The sequence below is a fragment of the Cervus elaphus genome, chromosome 10 (assembly GCF_910594005.1).
Source record: "Cervus elaphus chromosome 10, mCerEla1.1, whole genome shotgun sequence".
NCBI classification, from domain to species: domain Eukaryota; kingdom Metazoa; phylum Chordata; class Mammalia; order Artiodactyla; family Cervidae; genus Cervus; species Cervus elaphus.
This window is the reverse complement of record NC_057824.1, coordinates 33,239,841-33,264,074: the sequence shown is the minus strand read 5'-3', so window position 1 is coordinate 33,264,074 and position 24,234 is coordinate 33,239,841. Positions and strand designations below refer to the sequence as shown.

At 41.3% G+C, this 24,234-nt stretch overlaps 1 protein-coding gene across 1 annotated transcript; it reads left to right on the top strand.

Moving 5' to 3' along the window:
- Positions 1-1,650: 1,650 nt before the first annotated feature.
- Positions 1,651-24,234, top strand: CRYM (crystallin mu). Its single transcript, XM_043914487.1, has 8 exons — positions 1,651-1,923; positions 2,397-2,550; positions 4,415-4,477; positions 9,932-10,033; positions 17,370-17,553; positions 21,162-21,283; positions 21,974-22,058; positions 23,879-24,234. Exons 1-8 carry the CDS (start codon positions 1,754-1,756, stop codon positions 23,941-23,943), a joined length of 945 nt encoding a protein of 314 aa, XP_043770422.1. The 5' UTR covers positions 1,651-1,753; the 3' UTR covers positions 23,944-24,234.

Sequence of the window (24,234 nt, the reverse complement as noted above, 5' to 3'; positions counted from 1 at the left end):
TGTTACACAAAGCTGTAACATGATTTGAGGTAATTTACAGACTAGTCCTGTTCCTATAAGATTTGCTAAAAACAAATACAAAAGATTTCACCTTGACCAGGGCTCAACTTTTATTCTTTTTTTAAGTTGTTGTTTTTTTTTTTTTTTTTAATGTGGACTGTTTTTAAAGTCTCTATTGAATTTGTTACCATATTGCTCCTGTTTTCTGTTTTGGTTTTTTGGCCACGAGGCGTGTGGGATCTTAGTTCCCTGACCAGGGATTGAACTGGCACCCCCTGCATTGAAGGGTGAAGTCTTACCCATTAAACCGCCAGGGAAGTCCCATGGCTCAACTTACAACAGCGAAGGGAAAAAAAGGCATCTGGCTTTCCTATTTCATTTCTCTTTTAGTTGGTATTCAGTTTGGCTTTTTCTCCCTCAGAATAATGAGCCAAACTGCTGTTTTCTTTATACCCCTGTTGTTTTCTAAATCCAATAAATGTTATATCATCATAATTATAACAACACAAATAATGAGTCATAAACACTTCTGTAATCCCAGCAGCCCTGAGCATGAACTTCTAGAGATGGTGAACTGAAGAAACAGAATTGTATAACTAAAATAAGCTTTTTTTTCACTACACTGTCTTTCATTATGAGGTGACAATTTCCTAAGAAATGCCCTAAGTAGCTCCCAATGAAAATATCAAGGGAACACAACTTAAGCACTGAAGTCTCCTCACCGGTATCCCAAGCTACACTCCTGCTCATTTCTTTCATCCTCTGTATTGGCATAAGATCCATCTTTCTAAATATTTAATCTCTTTAACCATGTAATTCCCTTCCAAAGAATCACCCTCCTTAGCCTCTTCAAGAAGCATCCCAGTCTTATGCCTGCTGCTCCTAGATAGAGCTAGTTCCTGGTTCCAGTCTTGCAAGATACTGTTTTCAAGGAGACCACATTCCTTCCACTCCTGGGTTTCACCTGGCTCGAAATGCCATCTCCCAACCTCTCTGCCAATGTAGCCTTTTGGAGTTTTGGAGTCTCACTTCAAGGGCAGATCCCAACTCCTCTGCTGATATGACATCTGATGCATTAAGCAATTTGTAACTAAGGTCATTATATCTTGTCCTGGGAACTTTCCCCTTTTCTAAAGGTGAATTAATTACTTGAATTAGTTAACCCCAAGAGAAAACTGTGCAACAGGCAGGCAACTGAGGGTGGGGATGGGAATGGGAGTGGGAAGGAGTTTGGGGTAAGAGACTCCAGATGGAGACAGAATTGAAAGGAAAATGGTTTTTAATAACCTTCTATCGCCTTACATCCAAGACCTCCTAAGATGTAGGCAATAATGTAAGAAATAGGGGAGCCTGTCACTGTTTACCCTCATCTCCTCTGTCTCATCTTTCCCTGGCAGCAGGGCCTAGACAGCAAATAATGGAGTTGGTGGAGACGAAAGTGGGGCGCCAAACACGTTTTGCAAGGAATGTGACCACAGCTAACTACAGGAATTGAGAAAGTGGACCCAAAGATACCAACTCCCAGCCCGCCCGCTGCCTCAACTCCAACCTAAGAGAAACCGCGACTGGAGCGGACCCAATTCTCCCAATCCTGCAGATGGGGGTGGGAGGAAAACGGCTCTGCTCCGCCCTCCGAGCTGGGCGGTGACCTGTAGGCGGCAGCGCTCCCCGCTTTCCCCGGCTCTCATTTAGGGCGCAGCACTGGAAACGGGGATCGCTGTGAGCGCTCTGAGGTTAGAAGTCCGGCGGCGACATGAGCTCGAGGCCGGTGTTCCTGAGCGCGGCCGATGTACAGGACCACCTCCGCAGCTCCAGCCTGCTCATCGCGCCTCTGGAGACCGCTCTGGCCAACTTCTCCAGCGGCCCCGACGGAGGGGTCGTGCAGCCCGTGCGCACCGTGGTGCCAGTCGCCAAGCACAGCGGGTAAGTGAGGAGGGCCGGGGCCGGGGCCGGAGACGCTGGAAAGGAGGAAAGGGAGGGGTGAGAAGGGAAACAGCAGGAGAAAAGAAAGGAGGGCTTCCCTAACCCCTACTAATAACACCTTTCACCTAATTTGTGCAACCCACTGTGGGCGCTTTAAAGCCGTTAGCTGGTTTCATTCAATACACTCCATATGTACGTGGCTATTGATGCAGCTATTTGGAAAAACCGAAACTCAAGAGGTGAAGCGAAGGACCCAAGGTGATGGCAGCTAGTAAGTGGCAGAACGGGGTGGTTTTTCTCACCCAGAGGCAGACTCTTGAACGTGCTCTGCACACTGCTAACGGGAACGGCAGAGGGGTTGGGGACAAAGGAGGGAGAAGGCCAGTAGGGCAATGAGTCAGGGACGTAGGGACTTGATAGGATGTCTCAGCATTGACGGGAAGGGGTTGAAACTGCTCCCTCTCTTCTTGTAGTTTCCTGGGGGTCATGCCCGCCTACAGTGCCGCAGAGGACGCCCTGACCACCAAGCTGGTCACCTTCTATGAGGGTCACAGCAACACCTCCGCTGTCCCCTCCCATCAGGCTACAGTGCTGCTCTTCCAGCCGAACAATGGCTCCCTTCTGGCGGTGAGCAACTCCCGGCCGTGTGCACAAAGCTAGGCTCAGAATTCAGGCAAGGGGGAGTACTGAATGTGACCACATATGCCCCTCCCTGAATGACTGGATGCCAGTGACTGTGAAGGTTACCTATGACTGTGTATCTGTTTCTAGGACTGCCTGAGGATGTAGCCCAGCATCAGAGACCACTGCTGCTTCCAGTGTGTGAACTTGTGGAAGTAATGATCTTGTCATTCTTGTCCTGATCTTGTCCCATACCAGTTACTGCAAATATACAGCTTGCACAAATCCAGTAGCTAAGGAAACTTTTATTTAGTGAATCTGTAACATGAAGTTACGTGAGTTACAGATTAGGGGCGCTCTCTAATACCTGGGAGTTTTTTCTAAGGGGTACACAGTGACCTGTTTTAACATTTAATGATAATATCAAAAAAATAGTAGTGGTCTGTACTTGTGAATTACTTTGTGTATGTCAGACACTGTTCTAAATACTTCATATGTATTAATGCTTTTAATTCTTAAAACCACTCTGTGAGGTAATTTTATTACCCCATTTTGTAGATGAGGAAATTGAGTCATAGAGCCACTATGCAAAACATCGCCAAGTTTACATAGCTAACAGGGGCATGGATGGACTTCATACCTACTCTGTGTAAGCCCAGGGCCTATACTGTCTTAGCATAGTAGCCTATCCTCTTCCGCCTTTCTAATTGCCACTTACTGGGCACTTATTATGTGCCAGGCAAGAGAAATTGATCTCATTCAATTCTGACAACTTTCCTCTAAAATTTTCTCAGAATTTCAGGCTCCCCAAGGAAGCTGGCCATGTATTACTCCTCCGAAAAGAGTATTTAGTTCTTGACAATTTCTGCTCACCCAATGGAAATGACATCCATACTACTCACCAAGAGTGCTTACCCAGGAAATTGGTACCACCTCAGGCTTTGGAACTAAATGACAAGGCCTGAAATTCTTTCTGAATCTGACTTCCTTGTTCATAAAATGAGAATACTGATAGTACTTGATGAGGATGAATTGAGATGAAGAATATAAACAGAGGACAGCAGAGCAAAGGATGGTGGTTATTACTAGCCAGGTGTAATTCAGAACCACCTGGGGAGATTTTAAAAGCAGTGATGTCTGGGTCCTATCCCTAGTGATCCAGATTCAGTTAGCCTAAGGATATACCTGAGCTTCAGTATCTTCACAAACCTACCCATGTGTGCAGGAGGAGTTGAGAGCCATTGAGGTAGAGTTTCAGGGCCTTTGCACAGATAACAGGTGACTTTGAGAATCTGGGGGCAAATAAAGCAAATGGGCATTTCTTGAGGGCTGGCCATATGTTAGATGGCTTCATTTATGCCAATGCTTTTAACCCTCACAAAAACCCTCTGAATGGTTGCCATTATCTTTGTTTTTACAGGTAGGAAAAACAAAGTGCCTATAGATTAAAATATTTGTTCAAAGTTGCATTTCTTAAAAGTGGAGGAATTGGTTCCAGGCAAAACACTCTCCTTGCAGACTGTTAGATGTTTTCTGGTGCTTCCCAGGTACTAGTGGTTAAGGATCCACCTGTCAATACAAGAGACACAAGAGACACAGGAGACACAGGTTCAATCCCTGGATCAGGAAGATTCCCCAGAGTGGATATGGCAATCCACTCTAGCCAGTATTCCTGCCTGGAAAATTCCATAGACAGAGGAGTCTAGTGGGCTACAGTCCATGGGGTCGCAAGGAGTCAGACACAACTGAACCCACACACACACATACACACACACAATGCTTTCTAGGGCTAACTCTTTTAGAGCATCTTCTCTCTGCTTAAGTGGTGAATGCAGGTGCCCCTTGCTCACTGTCTCTCCTTTCCTCCAAGGTCATGGATGGAAATGTCATAACTGCAAAGAGAACAGCTGCAGTGTCTGCCATTGCCACCAAGGTAAGATTAGTGCAAGCTGGTGGGTGGGATAGAGTATCTCAAATTTGAACATCTAAGAAGTGAGGAACATTTTTATTTTCTATGGGCATAGCTGAAACATCATATGCCAAATGTAGGATGTCAGGTGAGCACAGTGATTCATGAAATGATTGGCTACCATAATGAGCCCAAGATTCTGGGTACCTTACATGTGCTCTTTCTGATCATCACACCAGCCTTGATGTTTATCTCCATTTGCCAAGTATAGGGAATATGACTCAGAGAGGTCTTGCAAGTTTATCAGGATCACACAGCTAATAAGTGGCAGAGCAGGAATTTAAAACTTGACCCCTCTGACTCCCAGACTGCTTTCTTGCCCCTGATCCACACTGTTCCTGGCAGTGTGGTTGCCCCATAGGCCAGAGTCAGGACTGCACAAAAAGTAGAGGGGACAACATATCCAAGCCAGACAAATGTATTCATTCAGCAAATGTTGACTGAGATCCTATCATCTATCGGGCACTGTTGTAAATGTCAGAGATGTGGTAGTGAACAAGACAGAGGGTGACATACACAGACCTGGCAAGACAATAAATAAAATAAAAAGTGAAATACATAGTATGATTTACTTAAAAAAAAGAAAATTAACCAACAACAAACCCTTTTTGAGTTTAATAATAGGCTAGGATTTGCTCCTAAACCACACCCCACACCACCAGTTAGAAGGATGAAAATAAAGCAGAATCGAGAGTATTGGGAAGCAGTGGCATTTAAAATTATAAAGGAAAGACCTCACTGAAGTGACATTTGAGTAAAGACCGAAAAAAAAGTGAGTGATTGAAACAGGAGGAAGGGAGGAGCCCTTGAGGCGGAAGGAAGCAAGTGATACAGGTGATAATGTTTTTCTAAGCAGTGCAAGGTCATCCTACAAGAAGAACAGTATTTTTAGAGGTTAGGGTGAAGAAGAAGAGGTATCAATAGGAACAGTTAAGAGTCTGGAATCTTTCACGTTAAAGATCTGGGAGTGCTGACTTATGAGACCTAAGCATAAAGGAAATGTGGAGTCCAGTGGAGGGTTGGAGCAGCAAAGACCAGATGTTCAGATTGTGAGTATTTTAAGGTCTTCTAAACACATGATAAGGGAAGAATGTGGGGATAAATCTGGTAATTATGTAGCAAGGGATTAGACTGCAGTACTCACCTTGAGGAAATGTTTTTTGTTTGTTTGTTTGTTTGTTTAATTATATCCAGACCCAACTCAGATTGAAGTAATCAAGGGACTCTAAGGTATGTTCCCTGGTAACTTAGAGGGACTCTAACAATATTGCCCTACATTTGAAAAGGACTTTGATTTTTTCCAAAATAATTTTCAACCCATTGTCTCAACTTATTTTTGGGTTTGTGTGAGGAAGGCAGAGCAAGAATTACTGGCCTCGTTTTGTGCAGAAAGAAATGGAGACTAGGATTTCCTGAAGTCAGCACAGGTAGCTGTAGGTCTTCTTGTCCCAGGTCAATAGTTTCCAACCCAGGCTATACAGCAGCAGCCTCTGGAGTTGTTTTTTTTTTTTTTTTTTTTTAATTCAGGTTCCGAAAACCATTGAATTAAAATTGCTGAGGACAAGGCCAAAGAAGCTAGGTGTTTTAGTTTTTTATGGTTTCTAGTTAATTCTGATGATCAACCAGGTTAATTCTTCTAGACCAGCTCTCAGTTACACTATGCTTTTTTGCATGGATAAAAATATGCACTCCAAGAAATGTTCAGAATCATTGAGTTGATGCTTCAGAGTTTAGGCTTAAACTACACCACTTTTTTCCTAGGGACTTGGTTGGGCTTTTTCAATAAGGAGCAAAGATTTATTTTACTTTTTGTGCTATAGGAGTAGAATGTTTTCTTTTCCATCACTTCTGTTTTATTTAGGGCTTTCGGGAGAAGGACGAATATTAGGAAGTTCTTGGGTTTGATGGACACTGTAACTTGGTGTCTGGGTTGCACATACCCTGACCTGGGGACTCTGGCATGCTTTCTCAGGGTCACGATATGTATCAGGGTTTATTCTTGACATGCAATTATTCAACAAATACCTAGGTGCCCACCAGGCTCCATGTCCTGTACTCAGCATGGGACATGGAATGGTGACTAAAACCAAATACAGAACCTGCAGTCACGGAGCACAGAGTGCATTTGGGGAGGCAGATATTAATCTAAAGATCGCACCAGTTAATGTGAAAATTACAATCCTGACAGATACATTGAATGAAAGGGGAGCAAAACAAAAAGTGAGGTGGGGGGAGTGTCTTGCTCCAGGCTGTGGGATTTGCCAAGGCTTATGTACTTCCCCAGTGGCTCAGCTGGTAAAGAATCTGCCTGCAATGCAGGAGACTTGGGTTCAATCCCTGGATTGGGAAGATTCCCTGAAGAAGGGGACAGTTATCCACTCCAGTATTCTTGCTGGAGAATTCCATGGACTGTATGATCCATGAGGTCGCAGAGTCAGACACGACTGAGAGACTTTCACTTCTTTTGTGAGGGTTAGCTGAGCTTCAGTTCAGCTCAGTTGCTCAGTCATGTCTGACTCTATGCAACCCCATGGACTGCAGCACACCAGGCTTCCCTGTCCATCGCCAACTCCCAGAGGTTACTCAAACTCTTGTCCATCGAGTCAGTGATGCCATCCAACCATCTCATCTTCTGTTGTCCCTTCCTCCTCCTTCTCCTCCTGCCTTCAATCTTTCCCAGTGTCAGGGTCTTTTCAAATGACTCAGTTCTTCACATCAGGTGGCCAAAGTATTGGAGTTTCAGCTTCAGCATCAGTCCTTCCAATGAACATTCAGGACTAATTTCCTTTACGATGGACTGGTTTGATCTCCTTGCAGTCAGGGACTCTCAAGAGTCTCCTTCAACACAACAGTTCAAAAGCATCAATTCTTCAGCACTCAACTTTCTTTATAGTCCAACTCTCACATCCACACATGACTACTCGAAAAACCATAGCTTTGACTAGATGGACCTTTGTTGGCAAAGTAATGTCTCTGCTTTTTAATATGCTCTCTAGGTTGGTCATAGCTTTTCTTCCAAAGAACAAGCGTCTTTTAATTTCATGGCTGCAGTCACCATCTGCAGTGATTTTGGAGCCCAAGAAAATAAAGTCTGCCACTGTTTCCATTGTTTCCCCATCTATTTGCCATGAAGTGATGGGACCAGATGCCATGATCTTAGTTTTCTGAATGTTGAGCTTTAAGCCAACTTTTTCACTCTCCTCTTTCACTTTTATCAAGAGGCTCTTTAGTTCTTCTTTGCTTTCTGCCATAAGGGTGGTGTCATCTGAATATCTGAGGTTGTTGATATTTCTCCCGGCAATCTTAATTCGAGCTTGTGCTTCATCCAGCCCAGCATTTCACATAATGTACTCTGCATAGAAGTTACATAAGCAGGGTGACAGTACACAGCCTTGACATACTCCTTTCTCGATTTGGAACCGAGATCCAAAATATCTGAGCTTGCATTAGAATAATAATAGGACTTACTTGTGAGAAGCAGAGGGGAAAGTACTCCAGGCAGAGGAAAGAACCTGTGGAGAGCAAAGCCCTGTTGTTGATAAAGTCATGTGTGCTTGGGGAGCAGCAAGGAGGCTTCTTGCCTGAAAGACCAGAGGTGCAGAGAGTGTGTCCAGAGGGGAACCTGGGCTGCCCAGAGGGCCAGACCACACAAGGCCTTAGTGAATGCAAATGAAACATAGTCTTTCAAACTCTTTTAAGAAACCTAGCAGATTCATATATATGTTTTTAATTATCTGCATGCTCTAGGAAAACAATGAAGTGGCACCAATCCTATTATGATTTAATAAATATCATAAATGTTATACCATTTAGGAACAGAGATGTCACTTATAACATTATTATCAGGGCAGCAACGTGTCAAGCAAGACAGGCAAGCAGAACTACACATTTACTCTCGGAGGTTAAAGGTTACTTTTACAGGATACTGCAACAATTTCTGAAGCCCACATGTACTTCCAAGAATAGATTTATATTAACTGAGAACAGAAAAAAAAATTATTTAGTTAAAGAAAAATTACCTAATTCTCCTTACTGAGTGGGAATATAAGTTATTGTCATTTTGAAACCTTTTCAAATCAAGTTTCTTTGAACTGTAGTTGATAGCAGAAAATGGTATCTCCTGTGCAGCTGCAGGAGAGAGAATCTCTAAGCATCTGCTAATATTTAAGACTCCTTTTTGCTAGTGATTAATGATTAAAAACACTTTTGTTTTTAAGGTTGCACTCCAGAATCTCAATCATGGTAATTATTGATACAGAGCAGATCAAGATCAACTTTTGTTAAATGAAATAGAGAAAAGACAGAAGATGGTCTTATTTAACATGGATGATTTGAGGCGCAAGTGATGTCCTTTCTCAATGCCAGTAGTTCTTAACTGGAAGCAGTTAAGACCAACTGTTTCCAGAGCCCAACTGCCCCAGAGACAATTAGCAATGTTTGAAGACATTTTTGGTTGTCATAGCTGAGGGCATAGGGGGTGCTAATGGACAGAGGCCAGGGATGCTGCCAAGCTTCCTGCAGTGCAGAGTACAGCCCTCCCACCTGCCAGCCACCCAAACCCTGCCAACAAAGAATTATCCAGCCCAAATATCAGTAGTGCTGAGGTCAAGAAACCCTGCTCTATTTCTCTTAGGTAATAGTAGATACATGCCAATTCTGTGCAAATAAGACTGTCTCTGTTTTAATGGGACTTACACACCAGTACAGGAAAATAAATTTGTAAACAAACAAGTGCTATGAAGTGGTAAATTCTATCAGAGAGGTCAGAAAGGCTTTACTGGAGAGCTGATCACACAACGTCACTCCCAAATAAAGACACACATGTACCCTGAGGAGGTCCCACAAATGCCATCTCTACATTCCTCTTTAAAGGAAGACAGGCTGAGACAGGATCAAAAGAGAGTAGGCACAGCAAATGTAGTTTGAGAACCTCGGTTCACATGGATTCATGGATTCCAAAAGCAACTCAACTGCTCTGAGAAGTAGGTTGGCTTATTGTGTCCCTGAGATGAGGTAGCAGAGGAGAAAGCATGTGGGTGTTGGAGAATGAAAGATGAGGTTTTGGAGCCCTACTGTGCCATTTAATAATTACAGGGCTCTGAGCAAGATACATAACTTCTTTGGACCTCAATTTCTTTATCTGTAAGAAGAGGATAACTGTGGGAGCATCTAGCACATGGGGTCAATTGTCTGGACTAAAAGAGATCATGAAGGTTAAGCATTGGTATATTTTAAGTACTCAGTGAAGGCTTTTCTCTCCCGCCCACACCATACAGAGTGGAAATGGAAATACAAAATTATATTCCTTGATTGCCTGAGAGGTTCTGAATGAAGGTCCCTGATTCTCAAACTGTACTTGATCCTCTCCTGACTTCAAGAGTCTGTCTTGATCTTTTCTATCTCCTTTCTCTCAAATAGTTTTTGAAACCTCCCAACAGTGAAGTGCTGTGTATCCTTGGAGCTGGGGTCCAGGCTTACAGCCATTATGAGATCTTCACAGAACAGTTCTTCTTTAAGGAGGTAAGTCCAGGGAGGGAGGTGGGGGATGTGGAGAGGAAGCAGCAGTGACATTTCTCTGTACTCCTTTGTTAAGATATAAGTTATGCTGCAATCGTCAGGTTGGGAGTACCACCATCTAGACCATTCTTTTAATGGCTTGTGTGAAAGTCCCATTGGAGATGAAGAGTTGGGGGAAAGGCCTGAGTCACTTCTTCCAGTTTCTAAGTTTGTAGAGTACACTTCGGTACACAGAGCCTACTCAGTTACTTAAAGGATTGTATCATATCCATTGCATACATTCAGTTTTTCTTTTGGCCCCTTTCTGTTGCTTCTCTTAGCAGAATCTGGGGTCCTTAAGTATTCAAGGGTTAGGAATCCAGGTCTGGAGAGCAGGAGGCCACAGCGTGCCCCTTCAAAGTCTAGACATCAGTCCACCTTTCCCCATTCTGCCTGGCTCACGTTATTTTTGATACACTTGATACTGCTTATATTTGATTTTTTTTTCTATGTGTGTGAGAGGGGTGGGGCAGATTTAAGGTGTGATTTTTTATGATAGAACTAGTACCTCTGCTTTGAGAAATGAAAATATAAGGAAGGAAAAAAAAGAAAAATTCCCTTTAATCTGTTTTCAAATACAAGTAGTTGACATTTCTAGTCTTCTCTCATCTGCTTTTTATGGTTTTTTATGCTTTTCACCAAGGTTTAATTGACATGCAATATCATATTAATTTCAGGTGTACATCATAGTGATTGGATATTTATAGGCATTTCAAAGTGGTCACCATGATAAATCTGGTTACCCCTTGTCACCATACAAAGTTATTATAGCATTATTGACTATATTCTCTATGCTTCACATTGTATCCCCATGACTTAATTATTTTATAACCAGAAGTGTGTACTTCTTAATCCCCTTCATCTGTTTCCCTCATCCCCAGCTCCTCCATCACCCTTCCGGCAATCACCACAAGAGGTTTCTTTAACTTGTTCTCTGTGTGTATATATCAGTTTCTCAATTATTTTGTTTGTTCATTCATTTGAGGTTTTTCTGATTCCACATATAAGTGAGATCATATACTATTTGCCTTTCTCTGTCTGACTTATTTGGCATAGCATAAGACCCTCAAGATCCACACATTTTTGTCTCAGATCACAAGATTTCATTGTTTTTATGAATGAGCAATATTTCATTTTGTGTGTGTGTATACACACATGACAATTGCTTTATCCATTTATTCACTGATGGACACTTAGGTTGTTTCCATATCCTGGGTATTGTAAATAATGGTGCAGTGAACAGGGGGGTACCTACAGCTTTTTGCCTTACTGTTTTGTTTTCTTCAGATAAATACCCAGAACTGGAATTATTGGATCATATGGTAGTTTTTTGTTCTCTATTTTTTATTTAAATTAAAAAAATCTGTTACAATGTCATGTTGGTTTCTGCCATACAACAGTGTAAATTATACATACATCCCCTCTGTCACTAGCCTCCCTCCCCTGCCCCCATCCCATCCCTCCAGGGCATCACAGAGAGCCAGACTGGGCTCCCTGTGCTACATAGCAACTTCTCACCAGCTATTCTTACTCCTGATAGTGTATGTATGTTGATGCTACTTTCTCAACTCATGCCATTCTCTCCCTCCCACACGGTGTCCACAAGTCCATTCTCTACATCTGCATCTCCATTCCTTCCCTGAAAATAGTTTCATTAGCATCATTTTTCTAGATTCCATATATATGTGTTAACATACTATATTTGTTTTTCTCTTTCTGATGTGCTTCACTCTTTATAACAGGATTTAGGTTCATCCACCTCATTAGAACTGACCTGATTCAAATTTATTCATTTTTATGGCTGAGTAATATTCCATTGTGTATATGTACCACATCTTCCTTATCCATTCATCAATTGATGAACACCTAGGTTGCTTCCATGTGATGGGTATATGAACACTGGGCTACATGTATCTTTTCGATTATTTTTTTCTCAGGGTATATGCCCAGTAGTGGGGTTGCTGGGTCATATGGTAGTTTTATTCCTAGATTGTTAAGGAATCTCCATAATGGCTGTATCAGTTTACATTCCCACCAACAGTGTAGGAGGGTTCCCTTTTCTCCACATCCTCTCCAGCATTTATTATTTGTAGATTTTTTGATGATGGCCATTTTGACTGGTATGAGGTGATACCTAATTGTAGTTTTGGTTTTCATTTCTCTAAAAGTTAGTGATGTTGAACATCTTTTGTCTTTGCCATCTGTATGTCTTCTTTGGAGAAGTGTCTTTAGGTCTTCTGTCCATTTTGTGATTGGGCTGTTTGTTTTCCTAATATTGAGCTGTATGAGTTGCTTATTGGAGTATAGTTGATTCACAATGGTGTGTTAGTTTTAGGTATACAGAAACATGATTCATATATATGTATATTTATCTATTCTTTTTCTGATTCTTTTCCCATACAAATTATTACAGAATATTGAGTAGAGTTTCCCATGTAATACAGTTGGTCATTGTTGATTATCTGCTTTATATATAGTAGTGTGTATATGCTAATCCCAACCTCCAAATTTATCCCTCACCCTCAGCCGTTCCCCTATGGTAACTATAAATTTGCTTTTGAAGTCTTTGAGTCTGTTTCTGTTTCATAAATAAGCTCAATTGTATCATTTTTTTAGATTCCACATATGAGTGATATCATGTGATATTTATCTTTCTTTGATTTACTTCACTTAGTATGGTAATCTATAGGTCATCCATGTTGCTGCAGATGGCATTATTGCATTCTTTTTATGGCTGAGTAATATTCCATTTTATGTATGTACCACATCTTCTATATTCATTCATCTGTCTGTAGACATTTAGGTTGCTTCCATGTCTTGGCTGTTATAAATAGTGCTATAATGAACATTGGGGTGCATGTATCTTTTCAATTTATGATTTTCTCTGGATATATGCCCAGGAGTAGGATTGCTGGATCATATGGTAACTCTATTTTTACTTTTTAAAGGAACTTCCATACTGTTTTCCATATTGACTTTGCCAATTTACATTCCCACGGTGTAGGAGGGTTCCATTTTCTGCCCACTTTCCTCCAATATTTGTTGTTTGTAGATTTTTTGATTATGGCCATTCTGACCAAAGTGAAGTGATACCTCATTGTAGTTTTGATTTGCCTTTCTCTAGTAATGAGCGATATTGAGCATCTTTTCATATTGGCTTTTTGGCCATCTATATGTCTTCTTTGGAGAAATGTCTATTTAGACCTTCCACCTATTTTTTTAATAGGATTCTTTTTAAATTAAGCTGCATGGGCTGTTCGAATATTTTGGAGAATAATCCCTTGTTGGTCACTTCACTTGGAAATATTTTCACCCATTTTGTGGGTTATCTTTTCATTTTGTTATGGTTTCCTTTGCTGTACAAAAGCTTTTAAGTTTAATTAGGTCCTATCTGTTTATTTTTGTTTTCACTTCCATTACCCTAGGAAGTAGACCCAAAAAGTTACTGTTATGATTTATGTCAAAGAGTGTTCTGCCAATGTTTTCCTCTAAGAGTTTTATAGTATCTAAGCTTACATTTAGGTTTTTAATCCATTTTTAGTTTATTTTTGTGTGTAATGTTAGAAAATGTTCTAATTTAATTTTTTAAATGTGAAAAGTGAAAGTGAAAGTCACTCAGCTGTGTCCGACTCTTTGTGACCCCACACACTATACAGACCATGGAATTCTCCAGGCAAGAATACTGGAGTGGGTAGCCTTTCCCTTCTCCAGGGGATCATCCCAACCCAGGGATCGAACCCAGGTCTCCCACATTGAAAGCAGATTCTTTACCAGCTGAGTCACAAGGGAAGCCCAAGAATACTAGAGTGGGTAGCCTATCCCTTCTGCAGGGGGTCTTCCCAACCCAGGAATCAAACCGGGGTCTCCTGCATTGCAGGTGGATTCTTTACCAACTGAGCTATCAGGGAAGCCCTAAGTAGCTGTCCAGTTTTCCCAGCACCACTTACTGAAGGCACTATCTTTTCTCCATTGCATCATCTTACCTCCTATGCTAGAGAGCAATTAACCATAAATGTGTGCACTTATTTCTGGGCTGTCTATCTTGTTGCATTGATCTCTATGTCTGTTTTTGAGCCAGTACCATTCTGTTTTGATTAGTATAGTCAGAATTCAGTGGCCCTAACTCCTTGAGCACCATTTTTCTTTCTCAGGATTGCTTTGTATATTCAGGTTCTTTGGTGTTTCTATACAAATTTTTTAATTTTTTGTTCCAGTTCAATAAAAAATGCCATGAGTAATTTGTAAATTATTTTGAGTAGTATAGTCATTTTGACAATATTGCTTCTAATCCAAGAACATGGTATATCTTTCCATCTGTTTGCATCATCTTTTATTTCTTTCACCAGCATCTTATAGTTTTTGGAGTACAGGCTTTGCCTCTTTTGGTAGGTTTATTCCTACATATTTTATTCCCTTTGATGTGATGGTAAATGGGATTGTTGCCTTCATTTCTTTTTCTGATCTTTTGTTGTTAGCCCATGGAAATGTGATAGATTCCTGTGTGTTAATTTTGTATCCTGCAACTTTACTGAATTCATTGATGAGCTCTAGTGGTTTTCTTGTAGCATCTTTAGAATTTTCTGTATCACCTGCAAAGTGACAGTTTTACCTCTTCTTTTCCAATTTGGATTCCCTTTACTTCTTTTTCTTCTCTGATTGCATGGCTAGGACTTCTAAAACCATGTTGAATAAAAGTAGTGAGAGTAAGCATCCTTGTCTTCTTCTTGTTCTTAGAAGATAAGCTTTCAGCTTTTCAAAATTGGGCTATCTGTGGGTTTGTCATATATGTCCTTTATTAGGTTGAGGTATGCTACCTCTATGCTCACTTTTGGAGAGTTTTTATCATAAATGGGTGTTGAATTTTGTCAAAAGCTTTTTTTGCCAAGATGCTCATGTGATTTTACTCTTCAGTTTGTTAATGTGGTGTATCACACTGATTGATTTGCGAATATTGAAAACTTCTTGCATCCCAGGGATCAGTCCTGCTCGATCATGGAGTTTGATCTTTTAATATATTATTGGGTTCAGTTTGCTAGTAGTTTGTTGAGTATTTTTGCATGTATGGTGATCAGTGATATTAGCCTGTAATTTTCTTGCTTTGTGGTATCTTTGTCTGGTTTTGAAATCAGGGTGATGACAGCCTCATAGAATGAGTTTAGGAGTATTCCTTCCTCTGCAATTTTTGAAATAGTTTCAGAGGGATCATGTTAGCTTTTCTCTAAATGTTTGATGAAATTCACCCATAAGGTTGTCTGGTTATAGACTTTTGTATGTTGGGAGTTTTTTAATCACAGTTTCAATTTCAGTGCTTATGATTGATCTGTTCGTATTTTCTACTTCTTTCTGATTCAGTTTTGGAAGATTTGTTATCTTCTCCTAAGTTGTCCATTTATTGGCATATAGTTGCTTATAGTAGTCTCTTATGATCCTTTGTATTTATGTGGTGTCAGTTGTGACTTTTCCTTTTCCACTTCTAATTTTATTACCTTGAGTCTTCTCTGTTTTTTCTTAATGAGTTTGGCTAATGGGTTCTCAATTCTGTTTATCTTTTCAAAGAACCAGCTTTTAGTTTCATTGATATTTGCTGTTGTTTTCTTTGTCTCTGTTTAATTTATTTCTGTTCTGATCTTTACAACTTATTTCCCTATACTAACTTTGGGTTTTGTTTGTTCCTCTTTCTCTAGTTGCTTTAGGTATAAGGTTAGGTTATTTATTTGAGATTTTTCTTGTTTTCTGAGGTAAACTTGTATTGCTATAAATTTCCCTCTTAGAATTGCTTTTGCTGCATCCCAGAGGGTTTGGATCATCATGTTTTCATTTTTTATTTATCACTAGGTATTTTTTTTCCTTCCTCTTTGATTTCTTCAGTGATTCATTGGTTGTTTAGTAACATATCATTTAGCCATCACATGTTTGTGTTTTTTGCACAAACATGTAGTTGATTTCTAATCTCATAGTGATGTGAATGGTGGACTTAATAGTTTCTTTGGAAAAATATTTACTCAGGGCCTCTGCCCATTTTTAAATAAGGTTGTTTATTTTTATATTAAGTTTTGTAAGTTCTTTCTATTTTTTTAATATTAACTTCTTATAACATAGTTTTAATCATTAATCTTTTAACCATAGTTTTAATAGTTTCCACTGAATGTTGTAACATCAGTTTTCCTGATTACCTCATATTTGTATAGTATTTCATAGTTTTCTATCAAGAACGGTAGTGTGGTTAACCATTTTCTTATAACTGGGCTTATTATACTGTTTTCACCTTTATTAATGAACTTATTCACATATAACATTTATTTCTATATTTATTATATTTCCTTATGAGGGCTTCTTTAGGCCTTAGTTTCAACTGAAGGCTGGCAACTGCCACCACAGACATTAAAATATGTTAAACAAGCTAGCAAGTCCCCACTTCCTGGTGATGCCAATGACCACCTTCTCCCTGCAAGCACTTCCTAGGAATCTAGTTGTAGCTACTATTCTTGACCTTCTTCTCCGCCTCACCATTCACTCCTGTAAGTGTAAGTAAGTGTTAGTTGCTCAGCTGTGCCCAACTCTTTGTAACCCTGTGGACTGTAGCCCACCAGGCTTCTCTGTCCATGAATTCTCCAGACAAGAATACTAGAGTGGGTAGTCATTCCCTTCTCCAGGGTATCTTCCGGACCCAAGGATTGAACCTGGGTCTTCTGCATTGCAGGAAGATTCTTTACCATCTGAGCCACCAGGGAAGTCCCAATTTACTCCTGAAACCCTTCCAATTTTTAATTCCTTACGTATCCTTCAGAGATCAAGCTGTTCCATGCACAGCACTGCACATCCTGTTTGTTAATCTCACACCTGTTATGACTCCCTTACAGAGTCCCAAACATAAACTGTGAATTTGATGCTGACCTTGTCAGTTATGATTTGCATTTACATACATGTAAACTTAGGCTGAATGAGGTTAAATAGCTTCAGAAACAGTAAGTGACAGAGCAAAGTCTGATTCTAAACCTGTCTAGCTCCAGAATTTGCTCTGCTAATCACTAAGCTATATAATAGCTATTACACTACTGAGGCTGCGTGTCTCAAGCTAGAATTGAAAAATCTCCCCTCTTCCTGACAGGAAAATGGAGTAGAGAAAGGTCATTTTCACATCTGGCCCAGACAAATATTCATTCACCATAACGAATGATTTAAATAACTGCAGCCTTAAGCCTAGAGTAGTTCAACTTTTCCTTGTAACTCCTAGGTTTGATGAAACATAAACAGTCAAATAATCACAGCACCAATGTCTCTTTTATTCCCCTGAATGAAGGTGAGAATATGGAACCGCACCAAAGAAAATGCAGAGAAGTTTGTGAACTCAGTGCCAGGAGAGGTGCGGGTCTGTTCATCGGTCCAGGAGGCTGTGACAGGGGCAGATGTGATCATCACAGTCACCATGGCAACAGAACCCATTTTGTTTGGTGAATGGGTCAAGCCTGGGGCTCACATCAATGGTAAGCAGAGTGGCTCCATGAACATTGGGTGGCCAGACTCTCCCTTGACTGGACCAAGGGCCTGCATCTGCAGAGTTGTTTTACTCATGGAGAATGCCTGAGCTTTTTAATGGCCTCAGAAACATTTGAACCTTAAAGAAACAGTATGCACTCCAAAATATGAAACAAAAATCACAAACTCAAAACTAATAAATTTAATTAAAATTTTATAAAGTATAATATTATGGCAAATGATCAACTATAACTCGTTCTTAAATGTCATGAAATTTAATTACAAAAGCCAAATGACTCACTTGTTCATGGGAACTCACCAACACTTGGGATTAATTTTTTTTTAATTACAGCACAAAATACATTTTATGTGACTAAATGTATTTATGTGAATGCTTTTTCATATGTGGGGTAGGATAATTGGGACTTAAAACATAAGAGTTCCTTGGGCTCCTGAAGATCCTTAAATGACCCTGGGGGCTATAGCAAGATCTGGTCTATATTAAATACTTATTATAGCAGGTGCTGTTCTAAATTCTTTGTTATGTACTATATCACTGAATCTTGAAAACAACCTTATGAAGTAGGAACTATTATTATCATGACCTCTGTATGGTAGGTAAACCAAGGCATGGAAAGATTAAGTAACTTGCCCAAAGTCAAAGGTTTTTAGAGGTGAAGCTGGGATTTGAACTGAGGCAATATACCCTCAAAGCCTAAGATCTTAAATGATACCCTATGTTATCTTTCAGTAAGAAAACTGGAGTCTGATTAGCAAGCAATTGAAGGCTAGAGAATTTAAACACAGTATCAATGCCTCATGTTTTAGTGACAGGCACATAGTATGAACTCTAAGATCTCTGCACGCATGTGCAAGAGCCAAGTATCATGATTATTTGTTCTTTCACAAATGTGTATTGAATCCCTACCATGGTTCAGACACTGTTCTACATGCTGGGGAAGCCAAAGTAAACCAGTCATCAAGGTCACTGCTTTCCTGCTGTTTACATTCTAGAGTAGGGAGGTTGACAATAAACAAGTAAACAAATAGATGAGCTAGATAGTTCCAGCTAAAGGTTAAGTTCCCTGAAGGAAACAAAACATGTATGATTGAGGAATAGGCCATAGAAAATTGAAGGTTTCAGCCTGTATGGGACTGATATTATGAATGTGAATCCGGGGGATAGGTCTTATTGTTCTTAAAGCCATACTCGAACAGTAAGGCCATTTCTAGAAGGACTTGGAACTTCAAGAGAAGTCAGTTCTGGGTAAAATGGACAAGAGCTGAATCTTCAATAAGACTGAGTTGATTTTTTTTTTTCAGTTTTTTTTTTTTTTTTTTGGCTTAAAGCAGAACATATTTGATATCTTAGATTCTGTGGTTAGGAGTCTAGACATGGGTTAGCTAAGTCCTCTGCGCGTGCAGGATGGAAGCAAGGTGTTTTCCAGGCTGCAATATCTTCTAGAGCTTGGAGTCTTCTTCCCAGCTCACGTGGTTGTGGCAGTTCTTTGTATTGTAGGACAAGGATGCAAGTTTCCTTGGGGCTGCTCTCAGCTCCAGGAGGCTGTCCACATTTATTTTCCTGTGGACACTCTACCTTCAAAGACAGCAACAGAGAATCTCCCTCATGTTGTATACCTCTCACACTTCGAATGTCTCTCTCGGAAGAGCTAACTTGATTTTGAGTCGAGGAGTCTCTATCTTTCCCTGGTCTAAAGACAAAACTGGTTTGTGTGTTTAGAGGCAGTAAATATACTTAAGAAAAGTATGTTACAAGTGCGGTTGACGGGGAAACACCAACAACAGATTTTACTTACTTTACAGCTTGGCTGAGAGTTAGGCCCAATTCCAACCTTCCCTCCGTGCCCCTCATTCTTTCTCGGCATCCCACCAGCCAGGGTCTGACCCTCACCCAGTGTAGCCCCGCTGAAGGAAGGCCAAAGCCCAGCCTGAGTCAGGCCCCTCCCTTTGCTTCCTGGACCACCTCCACTGGCTTGAGTGGCCTTATGCAACCCTTTGAGCATTCGCCATGCTCCAAATTAGGGGGAACAAGTGCAATCAGAAGAGGGGGCTTGAGAAGCTAGGGTTTTTCCCACCAGCTTATGATTTATTTACAAGCTTCATTAGTTGGTGCTTCTGTTCTATAGAACTCCTCACACAAACAACCTTCAAGATGGACATTTTGCATCACTGTCTTTGACAATTAGAGTGAGGGAGAACAACAGGAGAGGGAACAAGTAGAGAAAACTGGATGGCAGTGAGAGAAGGCTTACAAATGCTGCCTTATATTTGTATAAAGCTTCATAGCCGTTTCCAAAGACTGGCCGCTGTGGGCTGAATCCAGCCAGCAGATGTGTTTTGTTTAGGCCATAGAGTGTTAAGTGTTCTGAAAACCAAGAAATTACACATGCAAATAGATTTCCTGCTTCTCTTTTTACAAAAAGAGCAGGGGGCCGGGGGAGGGCTATCTAAGAGTGGCCCTGCATTCTTACATGGCAACAGTTCTGCTTGAGCAGAATAGTTAGTGTCCCCTTTAGAAGGGCCTGCTTTCTTCTCTGTACTGAGGTCTCCACCATTTCTAATCCAGTTCTTCAGACCAGTGCCACTCATTTTCACTACCTTCCTGGTCCTGCAAGCATTTGATTCAGTCTCAGCATTATCCTATGTCCCAATGCCAGGAGGCATGATTCCTTGGATTCATCATTATGGTTCTGGGCTCTGCAGAGGATGTGAAACCTTGGTGCTGGGGTGCAACCAGTTTCCTGTTTACTGGGGCTTCTCTGTGTCCCTGACACTGGGCTTTTTTTTTCTCATGAGGTAAGAGAAGTGGTTGGGAATAAGGAATGGGAATGATCGAAGAGCAAGCAGACAGACAGAAGACAGAGGATTGTGGGGTATGAGTAAGCTGCAAGTGATGTCTGTTTTAGGGTTTGTGTAAGGAAGTCGCTGCTGCTGATAAGCAGAAGAAACATGAAAAGGCATGTGTTCTTTTAGAGTCATAGATGCATTTATTGGATATATAACCTTGGCACATACCTCTTCTTTGAGCCCAGTTTGTGTACCTTTTAAATGGGAATCAGACATGTAATGTACTTGTGAAGACTTGAAATAGTATGTGTGAAACATCCCAGCGATAGTAGGCACACAGTACATGAATGCTGTGTGTGTTAGTCGCTCAGTCGTGCCCGACTCTTTGCGACCCCATGGACTGTAGCCCACCAGGCTCCTCTGTCCATGAGATTTTCCAGGCAAGGATACGGGAGTGGATTGCTATTTCCTTCTCCAGGGGATCTTCCCAACCCAGGGATCGAACCTGGGTCTCCTGCACTGCAGGCAGATTCTTTACCGACTGAGCTACAAGGGCTAAGCTGCCTCAAAATATTTTTGATTAATGAGAATGGGCATGAAATGGAAAGGAGAAAATGCCAAGTGTCATTCTTGTTAGAGAGCTCAGTCTTGTTGTTTGGGAGGGAGTAGGCTTGGGGAGATGAGGCATGCCACAGTTGTTCCCACGTGTCCTCTGTCACTTCCTTTTCCCCACCCCTTTCATTCTTTGGAGCCTGCAGTATCCCCTGTGACTACTTCAAGGCTCAGGGTCTGTTTTGCTGTCATTTAGCCATCGGCGCCAGCAGACCTGACTGGAGAGAGCTGGATGACGAGCTCATGAAACAGGCTGTGCTGTATGTGGATTCCCAGGAGGCCGCCCTGAAAGAGTCTGGAGATGTCCTCTTGTCAGGGGTGAGCCATCTTTCTGTTGCTGATGTCTGACTATCCTCACCTGGATCCCCGGGTTTCATTAATACCCCCTTCTGTCTGGCCTGCTGCAGATCTCCGTAACTCCCACCTCTTTGGGGGGTTATAACTCTCAAATATCTTTCCATCCTTTCTAATTCCCTTCCAGAGTAATGTGGCCATTGTGTGGTGACATGTGTTTTCCTGTTCCCTTTGCCTTAAGAGATCAGCTTGATGGCCTTTTCCATTGAATTGGGCTTCCTATAAAGCAATAGGATTGAAAGATAGGAGCCTCTGGAAACTTCCCCAGTATGGCCAACAAATCAGGACTAGTGTTGACCGCTTTCTGACCTTTTTTCATAACCAGGGCATGGCAGTAAGAACGGGGCTGCCAAAATGAGTGTTCAGATAAGAACAAGCCTGTTTCTTCACTGATACAGTGTCCTGGCTGGACATTCCCCTGGCTGCAGATTTGTATTTCTGCAATCATGGTATCACAAAAGCAGATGTACCCACTTCTCATCCCCAGAAAAAGATTTAAGAGAGAGGCATCCTCCCTGACATCATTCCGTTTACAGAAGGTCATTTTATCAAGTTATCCCTTATCCAGGTCAGGGACACCCTGTCCTGGCTTCAGAAGCTGGTCCTAAGCCATATTAGCTCCATGACCTGGGTCAGTGTGTATTCATTTGACAGGCTGAGATCTTCGCTGAGCTGGGAGAAGTGGTGAAGGGAGTGAAACCAGCCCACTGTGAGAAGACTACCGTGTTCAAGTCTCTGGGTAAGAGTCATTGCTCCCAGGGCACAAACTTAACCAGACACAAGGTAGGTTTACCCATTGGTGGGAAGAGGAATGAGTCAGCAGGCTCTGTAACTGAATCATTGTGCAGTCTATCACTTAGGTAAATCATTTACGTCTTGGCCTAGTGGTGAAGTCCGTGAACTCTGGAACTGGGCAGTCCTGGGTTGGCTTCCCCGCTATGCTATTCCTTGGACATGCATCCTTGGGCAAGTGATCTCACCTCTTTAAGTCACAGTTTTCTCCCCACCTGTTACCTAGAGTTTTTGTGAGAATTAAATGAGATGTGTGTATAAAATGATTTGCCCATAACAAGTGTCAGCATTAAAACATTTAGACTTTGATCTAAATGAAACTCAGAGGAAGATATCCTTCAAAGGTGGAAGGGCAGGAGAAAAAGGTGTTTAAAAACAGGGAGCTTAAGAGAAATAACAGGGAGACCCAACCTAAGGGCAACCCAGACAGGAAGTACAGCCTGACCTTTTTTCCCTCTCCTTCCCTAACTTTCTGCTTGCTGATTTAAGAAGGTCTTCAATGGGGAGCACCATTACCACCTTGAGTTAGCACAGGCAGAAGCCCATCAAAGAAGGGGCTCCCTTCTTTGGCTGGTTTGCCTCTCAGCCCAGCTCTCCCATTTTAAGGAAATGGACACATATGGTAACAGAGCTAATATTCAGATCCTACATCTAAAATATTGAAGTACTCTCAAAATAGTTGGTAAATAGTTGCTGCCTGAGCCCCTCAACCTTGCCAGACCTTACATATTTTTTAATGATCAAGCAACCAAAGCGCTATTGCTTGGCAGAGTATTGAGAGTACTCTGCGCACCCAGCACCAATGCCAGTCAAAGTGTATCTATGCCTTACCATCTGTTAAATATATATTTTAATTTTTCATGCATAGAAAGACAGGCAAACACAGTATAAGCTTTATTTAGAGCCTGGTTCAGAGACATCACACTGATCCAGTTGAGTCTGAAAGAGTTTCACTGTTCCTTAGCAGATCAGAGGTCAGCTGGCCCCCTTCAGGAGACACAGCCCTGGAAACCTGATCTACACTCCTGAGCAATTTTTACTTTCTCACTTTTGGGGTTGGTTTACTGGCACATCCCTTCATCTAACAGATGCATATTTAATACCTACTGTGTATCAAGCTCCATACTGTGTACAGTAGTAGTTACAAAAATAAAAGCCAGCCCCCGGCCTCTAAGAACATATTCCCATTCCAGGTTAAGGATATTTGCCCAAAACTATAAGATAAAGGGGGAATTGCTAAAGGACTTAGGGTTTGGACTAGACCGAAGGTCCTACAAACTACAGAGCATAGGCCAAACCCAACCTACCATCTGTTTTCGTACAGCCCACAATGAAATGGTTTCTACATTTTCAAATGATTGGGGGGGAAAGTAATATTTCATGACACATAAAAATTACAAGAAATTCAAACTAAAGTGTCCATAAGGAAAGTTTTCTTGGAGCACAATCAGACTCATCTGTTTACCTGATGTCTAAAGCCACACTTGTACCACAGCAGAGGTGAGTAACTGCAAGTAATTGGCATGCAAAGTCTTAAATATTTATTATCTGGCTGTTTACAGAAAGTTTTCTGACCCCTGAACTTTGGTGAGCATTGCTTGCCTTGATTTACCCTTCACAGACTCTTCAAGCCTGGACTCACCTCTGGGTGGTTAGCCCTTGTTACCCTGGTGGACACTGTATTAAGGAACGGCCAGTTCTGGGACCTGGGCTGTTTGGGGAAAAGTTGTTCTGACAAAAGTTAAACCAAATTTCTGTCCATTCCAGGAATGGCGGTGGAAGACATGGTTGCAGCCAAATTAGTGTATGATTCCTGGTCATCTGGTAAATAAAACAAAGGAACTTTGTGTCAAGTGGATGCTACAGCTCAAAGGGTGTTAACACTAGTTGTCTCACAATCTTTTCATAATCTCTAGTTTAAAAGAAAGGTTCTAGCCCAGTGATCTGTAGTTTTATGAGTACTGTGTCTTACCTTAAACAGTGAGATCCTCTTTTGTGTTTGTAGTTTGAAAACAAAACTAAGTGGCCGTTCTGTGTCATACCAGATTATACTAGCGCTCCCTTTGCCCTGTATTTCACTGCCTTTTGTAATTCCCTGAAATAAAGCTTTTTCCAATTCTGCA